Here is a 7493-nt window from a genome sequence, read left to right as displayed (position 1 = left end):
TTATTGAAGAAGTGGTGATTCAAGCTTTTCTTTTTTTCAGGTGGTAACTGCCATCTCGATTTGTTACAAAACGCCAAGGAGTGTCAGTGTTGCCAAAAAATTGATGGATGCAAGGAATCGCTCAACAGCGAGTTAGTTCTTTGTGAAGTGGACTCTACTCCAAATTGCGTCATCCTTCCGAAAGAAAGTTATCTTGTAAAATCTTCGGGAGTGAGGTGACAAGAGCAGACGGCGGACAAAGCAGTCGGACTCCACTTTGCATGTTTCAGCTGTACAAACTCTGTCCACTTTTTCCTTCGAGCTTTTGCCTGATCTCGATCATCACCAAAAAATGGAATCTTGTGCAAGGCAATTCCCTTCTCTGAATTCGGAACATTAGAGCAACCCGCGACAACACATCTATTCGGCACATTTCAGTCGATGAAACTTTCTACATTACTGAAACAAACAGTGACATGAACAACTGGTGGGATTTTGCAGTTCATGACTTGATGCCATGACCCGTTCTGGAACCCAATCTCTTTTTTGCTCTGTTACGCGGTCAACTTGACTGGGCGTGGCCGAAGCGGGAACTTTAAAGCAAATTTAAACTAGTCAGGTAAAACATCATTGAGTCATCCAACAATCATTGATTAAACGTTACTATCAAAAATTACGGGTCGTAATATTGCATTACATTTTATTAGGCAGAATATAAAGGCTGACGCAAGATGCGTCCTTGCTGAATCTGATAAAGAAATGCATTTCATTACTGAATCATATTTTGAGAACGGCATAGAAATTCTTGCTTTAGTGTCAAAATTAAACCCAACACCAGTCTGACGGACGAGCTTGGCTGTAATATACCCCTTAAAATGCAAAACTTTTCTGTTCTCTCGATATTTACGTGGATTTTTTAAATATGTGAAAACAAAACAAGAAAACAGGAAAAAATTATCGGTAAGTTTCGTAACACCACTCAGCATACCTTGTACTCTGCTTTAATATACTGTTTTCCAGCTTTTAGTGCTTCGTGGCAGTAACTAAACCATTCCCCTTCACTGAGACACGTTTGTCTTTAAACTTGGCAGCCAGAGCAGCTAAGTCATCAAACCCTTTAGCACCATCAGCAGCGATGTAGTCCAAATCCTGCAGGGATTTGCGAACTGTTGCAGCGCACACGGATAACAAGCGCGAAATAGTACCTGAGCTTAGGGGCTTCATGTCACATTCCTTACAAAACTGGGTATACTGCTCAATGATTCTTTATGGGATCATTACTCGAATCACATTCAGGGTTTCTAAAAACCCGAATATTATACAAATGCTCTCTTGAACATTTACAACCCAGACAATCCTAAAACATGGAAATCTGTTTGTCCTAAATGTAATAGGGCCCGCCCCTTGATAAAGATATAACTTGCTGTTTTTTCTATCTATTAAGCTTAATATTTTTATAATTCAGTATTTATTTTGGGACCACAGTAATTGGTTATGCTGTTGTGGCCTCCCTGCCCCACATTTGTTGGGGCGAAGTCAAATAAAATAAAATAAAACTTGGCCGTTTTCCAAATGTAGGTATCGCTGACCAAACGGAAGGTCTTGTACCACATGGGAGCTCGTTATGAAAGTCAAGAAATTATCACGTTCGTTTTCATTGACCCTCATTCTCGGACTTTTCTTTAAAGGGATAGGAGCACCATGTCCATACTTCAAGATGTGCAGCCGAGCTTAAACACAAACGGGAACTAAGTCTGCCATTATAGCCAGGACCTGCCTGCTGGTGTCCCAACCTGTGGCATGTTGTTTCAGCCAGTGCCTCTAGATACTTTCTATCAACGCTTTCGTCTATTTCAAGGGCTGTTTCAACACTACGCGACGATTTCACTCCTGTCCACAAATGTCCAGCATCTCCAGGTGTGATTACATCTAACGCAGCTACAATTGCAGTTGTTGCTCTGGCAACATAAACATTTCTTTGTTTACTCAAATTTTCCCACCCCTTTTTTGGCTGGCCAAGGACTTTCTCTTCTTTACCACAAGCAGTTAAAAACTGCAGACCACCATAGAAGTCATCAGACGCCTCGCTGCTACTGCTGCCTACATATGAAAAATGAACGTCATCGAGAGCCAATTTCTCAAATGCATCCACCAGATCACTGCCTCTACATCCTCCATCCTGTAAGAAAAGACCAACAAAATTGATCATAATAGAAAAATTTACACACCGTATCAAAAGAGGGAATACTAACAACACTGCACAAACCTCACTACTGTCCGTAGAGCCATGCTTAGGAAGAGTCACAACTTCCTTTTGCAGAGCGGAAGCACTGATCTCGGAGCTAATTGACGGCGATGCATCCCTGACAAGTGATGGAAGTGCCAGTTTTTCCTTCTGCTGAGCTGTGGCACAAATCTCCAGGTTAGAAGAAATAGGAGTAATGAGATGTAGAAGCACGAACTCTTCCTTTTTCTTTCCTCCAGGGTCACATGGTAAGAGCTGAGATGATCCTGATATATTTGATTTGCGCTCAGTTTTAAGCTTTCCTCTACACTGTTTACATATTGCTGAAATTTAATTGAATAACAGTGACCGGAACTATCGTGACTGCTAGCGTTACAACTGGATGTCACATTTAGTATTCAGATGATTGACAAGTGAAATAGGAGACAGTGAAGTATTGTGAAATAGGAAGGTTTGAGGAGACAACGCAAACAACACGAGGATCGTGAGACCAGTTATTTTGTAATTTTTGTTTCATTTTCGTTATTAAACCCGGGAATTGTCTGTACATCGTGAGTGCTTTTGTGTGCCGTACGAGAAGAAAATCAAGAAAGAGATTGACAAACTTAAGTTCTACTTAGAGGAAGGTGATGAGCTGTTAGAAGACTGCGATTACAGCGAAATCACGCTTACGTGCAAGCGAACAGATGAAATTCAAGACTGCCTAAACGACCTTGTGTCAACACTTCAAGAACTAAAACTCGACCGTGGAATATCGACGCGGAGAGCCGTGAGACAGTGGAAAATGGACCTGAAAGATACATACGCGCCGCTTCCGGAAATGAAAACCAAGCTGAGCAAGGCTTTGGAGGAGAGAGAGCGAAGTAAAAGTCAAAAAGCCGAGGAGGAGAAACTCAGAGCCAAATGCGAGCAGCAAGAGCAATTTAGACGCGAAATCCAACAACAAGAGAAGGAACTTTGGGAAGAAAAGATGAGAGCAGAATTAGCAATGGTGGAAAAGAAAATCGAAATGGAAAAAGCCGCGAAAGCCGCCCATGCAAAGCTACCAGAGCTTAAGATAACCCCTTTCAATGGCACTCCAGTTGACTGGATCAGGTTTCAGAACATGTTTACATCACAAATACACCACAAGCCATTATCCGACGAGGAGAAATACGGATATCTTTTGGAGCTGGTGGCCCCTAAGGTGAGAAGTAGATCAGCTAATTTAAAGCCGGGTGCGCTGGGGTACAAAACCGCATGGGACAAATTGAAAACTGAGTTTGGACAGAGTAAAACTGTTGTCGCTGCACATATGGAGGAGATAATTAACTTGCCAATGACCAGAGGGTCAAATTACGAAAGGGTGCGTGAATTTTATGAGAAGTTGAGCAAGAATTTTGACGCGTTACAAACTTTGGGGGAGGGAGAGATGCTCGAGGGGTTCGTCCTGTCAACCTTAAACAAACTCCCCCAAGTGAAACCCGATCTAGTGAGGACGGACGAGGGGTGGGAAGATTGGAGCATGGAAAGGTTGATTGATTCTATCCAAAAATGGCTCAAGTGTAACAAAGCCGAGGACAATTATAAAGATCAAACGGAGACAAAGAGAAAGGAACTCCATTACTTTAGCCAGAAAGAGCCCCACTGCCTTTTCTGTGACCAAAAACACTGGGGAGATTCGTGCCCAACATACAACACAATCGCGAAACGGAGGGAATTCTTTACAGCAAAACGGCTATGTTACAATTGCGCCCGCTCAGGACACACTGGGAAAGAATGTCGTAGCAGGGGGTGCTATAAGTGTAAGAGCAAAAACCACACCAGCTTATGTGATAGGTCTAAGGGGAGCGACACGCAAGATCCTAATGCCACTCTAAGTGGATACACGCCTTCGGTCGAGGAAAAATCCCTACCCGCCATAGTACCGCTGAAAATCCGGGGGACTACGTTTTGGGCGTATCTAGACACGGGGTCGGGGAGGAACTTTATCTCCAAGGAAGCAGCCAAAAAGTTGAAGCTAAATCCAATACGTCACGAGACGCGCTACATTGTAACGGTCAACGGGACAACGAAACAGTCCATGCCAGTCTATGACGTGATAATCAACTCAATTGACAGTAAGGCAACAGAGAAAATAGAGATTACTGGAAGCAAACTTGCAGATTTCACAACTATCAAGAGGCCCACGCTGACAGAACTGAAGGACAAATTTCAACATGTACAGGGAAAGATGTTTTACAGAACTGCAAGCGCAGAGTATCCAATCCATGTAATACTCGGGGATGCTACCTACTGCAAGATCAGGATGGAATATGTGTACAAAGGCCAACCGGAGGATCCAATCGTGAGGGAACCACATTCGGTTGGATTGTTCATGGTGGTAAAGAATACGCAGACAGCAAATGCATGTATGTAAGAGAGACTGACGAGTATGAGAGACTATACTCGCTCGACGTTTTGGGAGTAGAGGACAGAGGGGAAGGCGATCAGCTAGACATCTACAAGGAATTTCAAGAGAGCATATCGAAGAGAAGTGATGGCAGATACGAGGTGGGCGTGCTGTGGATTCCAGCCGCCAAGCTCTCAAATACAAATGAGGAGTCCAGCAGGAGACGCCTTCACAATGTCGAGCGAAAACTGAGGAGAAACGAGAAGCTGAAAATTGAGTATGACAACATAGTCCACGAGCAGATCGAACAGGGCATTATCGAGAAAGTACCAGAGTAGCCAACGGGTGAACATGTATTTTACATGCCCCACAAGCCAGTGGTGAGAGAGAGCGCTACTTCAACCAAGGTGAGCATGGTGTTCGACACTAGCGCGAAGCCCCATCCACTTGCCAACAGTGTGAATGAGTGCATGCACACCGGCCCACCTCTACAACCGCTGCTGTGGAACATCATGATAAGAGCGCGAATGTCAACCGACATACTGCTGGCCGACCTTCAAAAGGCATTCCTACAAATTACAATCAAAGATGAGGACAGAGATGTGTTTCGCTTCTTGTTCAACATAAAGGGCAAAGAGGAACATTTGCGTTTCGCAAGAGTGGCCTTAGGAGCAGAAGCTAGTCCCTTCATGCTCGGGGCTACCCTCCAGTATCATTTCAATAATCAACCACCAGAGTTACAAGATACTGTCCAAGCGCTAAAAGAAAACACTTATGTGGACAATCTCATGAAAACCGGTGATGGCATGGAGGAACTAAAGGAGTTCAAACAAGAAGCAACTAAGATTCTTGAAGGTGGCAGGTTCCCAGTACACAAGTGGGAGTCCAACTTCCCAGAATTAGACGATGAGGACAACCCAAGCAAGTTGCTTGGACTCGCGTGGGACAAGACGGAGGATGCGCGAGAGATCCAAGCACAGATACAGGGTGAACGAACACCAACGAAATGATCCATACTCAGTCAACTCTCAAGTATATATGATCCACTCGGCATAATTTCACCCACCATGGTGGAGGGAAAGAGAGTTTACAGAGAGTCATGCAATGAAATGATTGGCTGGAACACTGAAGTGAACTGTGTCAATGCACGAGATTGGTTCAAGTGGAGTAGTCAGCAGAGGAACATCAAAGTGCCCAGGAGTGTAGCCAGAGATACCAACAAGATAAAGGCTGTACGACTCCACGTTTTCGCGGATGCCAGCAACATAGCGTGTTCAGCGGTGGCCATTGCTGTAGTGGAGCACTCAACAGGTTTTGTGAAGGGGCTGCTAACGTCAAAGTCAAGGATTTCAAAACGTAACACATCGATTTCAAGGCTAGAACTGGTGGGCGGCCAAATGGCCGCAAACATGGTGAAAAATTTGCTGACAGCGCTGAAGCGGTGGCCTATTACTTCAGTGAACGTGTGGATGGACAGCATGGTTGCGCTGTTCTGGATCTGCAACCCTGGAAGAGCATGGAAAACATTCGTATCCAATCGAGTAAGGAAAATTGCCAAGATCACCCAAGAGACGGGAATCGAGTGGAGATATTGCCCAACTGACAGGAACCTGGCAGACTTAGGAAGCCGTGGCGCCTCACTAGAGAAGATGCAGAGAGGACAGTCGTTTGAGGGGCCGGAGTGGTTGCTAAAGGAGGAGGAGTGGCCAAAACAACTGGAATTAGAAAAAACTAAAAGCGTTAGGGATGAACACAGGCCAGAAAGGGAAGAAACGCTTTATTCAGCCAAGGAGCCTGATGAGTGGGACGCACTGCTTGCTAGGAGCAAACTCTGGAGAACCTTCCGAGTGACTGCGTGGGCACTACGGTTCAAACATAACTCGCTCACCAAGAAACACAAAACGAAGAAGAGACCGGGGCCGTTGACGACCGAAGAGTTGAGTTACGCAAGAGACCAATGGATAAGGAAGGAGCAGGCAGGAGTGCAACCAGATATCAAGAGCCCCGGCTGGAAGTTAGTAACAGAAGAAAACACTGGCATTTTCAAATGCAGGGGGAGGATCCCTGGTTACCAACCGACGTACATTGAGGGGGGAGTATTTGCAGACAAGCTCATACGTCATATTCACGAAGACATAAAACACCTAGGAGTCGCAAGCACCATGGCAGCAGTGAGAGAGGAGTGGTGGATACCTCAACTGAGATCGAAGGTGAAGAAGATAGTCAATAGCTGCTACTTGTGCAAAGTGTTTAGCACTCGACCATATGGGCCAACAGAAACAGCTGCACTACCGCCATTCCGCACAGAATGTGGACGACCATTTGAGACCATAGGGATTGACTTCGCAGGACCCCTCAGTTACAAGATTTCCAAGAAAGAGCAAGGCAAGTGTCACATCCTGATATTCACATGTGCAACATCACGAGCAGTGCACTTGGAGATGACTAAGTCACAAACAGCAGAAGAATTCCAGACCAAAACGCATTGTGTCAGACAACGCAGCCGTCTTCAAAACCACAGCCACCTGGATCAGGAAGATACGCAAGAGTGAGGAACTGCAAGACTTCTTGGGGCAACAGCAGATAACTTGGCAGTTCAACTTATCAAGATCGCCGTGGTGGGGAGGATTATACGAAAGGCTAATCAAAGAAGTGAAGAGAACTTTGTACAAGACAATGGGGAGAACACACCTAGAGTACACACAAGTTGAAGCTGTAGTGATGGATATCGAACGACACCTCAACAACCGTCCCCTGACGTATATGGAAAGCAAAGCAGGAGAGGAACAAGTGCTGACGCCCAACGCAATCATGTGGGGACGAGGCGTATACCATAGAAGACATAGAGTTGGACGGATGTGAAGTCACCAAGTTACATGCGCGATTGAATGAGAAAAG

General features: G+C 45.1%; 3 protein-coding genes across 3 annotated transcripts; all 3 read left to right on the top strand.

Moving 5' to 3' along the window:
• The first annotated feature begins 3008 nt into the window (after nt 1-3008).
• Nucleotides 3009-4622, top strand: LOC137988267 (uncharacterized). Its single transcript, XM_068834306.1, has one exon. It carries the CDS (start codon nt 3009-3011, stop codon nt 4620-4622), a length of 1614 nt encoding a protein of 537 aa, XP_068690407.1.
• A 386-nt stretch (nt 4623-5008) lies between these two features.
• Nucleotides 5009-5605, top strand: LOC137988266 (uncharacterized). Its single transcript, XM_068834305.1, has one exon. It carries the CDS (start codon nt 5009-5011, stop codon nt 5603-5605), a length of 597 nt encoding a protein of 198 aa, XP_068690406.1.
• Nucleotides 5606-5662: 57 nt separating this feature from the next.
• Nucleotides 5663-7147, top strand: LOC137988265 (uncharacterized). The gene has a single exon (XM_068834304.1). It carries the CDS (start codon nt 5663-5665, stop codon nt 7145-7147), a length of 1485 nt encoding a protein of 494 aa, XP_068690405.1.
• The last annotated feature ends 346 nt before the right edge of the window (nt 7148-7493 follow it).

Source organism: Montipora foliosa, unplaced genomic scaffold (assembly GCF_036669935.1).
Source record: "Montipora foliosa isolate CH-2021 unplaced genomic scaffold, ASM3666993v2 scaffold_412, whole genome shotgun sequence".
Taxonomy (NCBI): domain Eukaryota; kingdom Metazoa; phylum Cnidaria; class Anthozoa; order Scleractinia; family Acroporidae; genus Montipora; species Montipora foliosa.
Note: the sequence above shows the minus strand (reverse complement) of the source record. Positions and strands in the feature narration are given on the sequence as shown.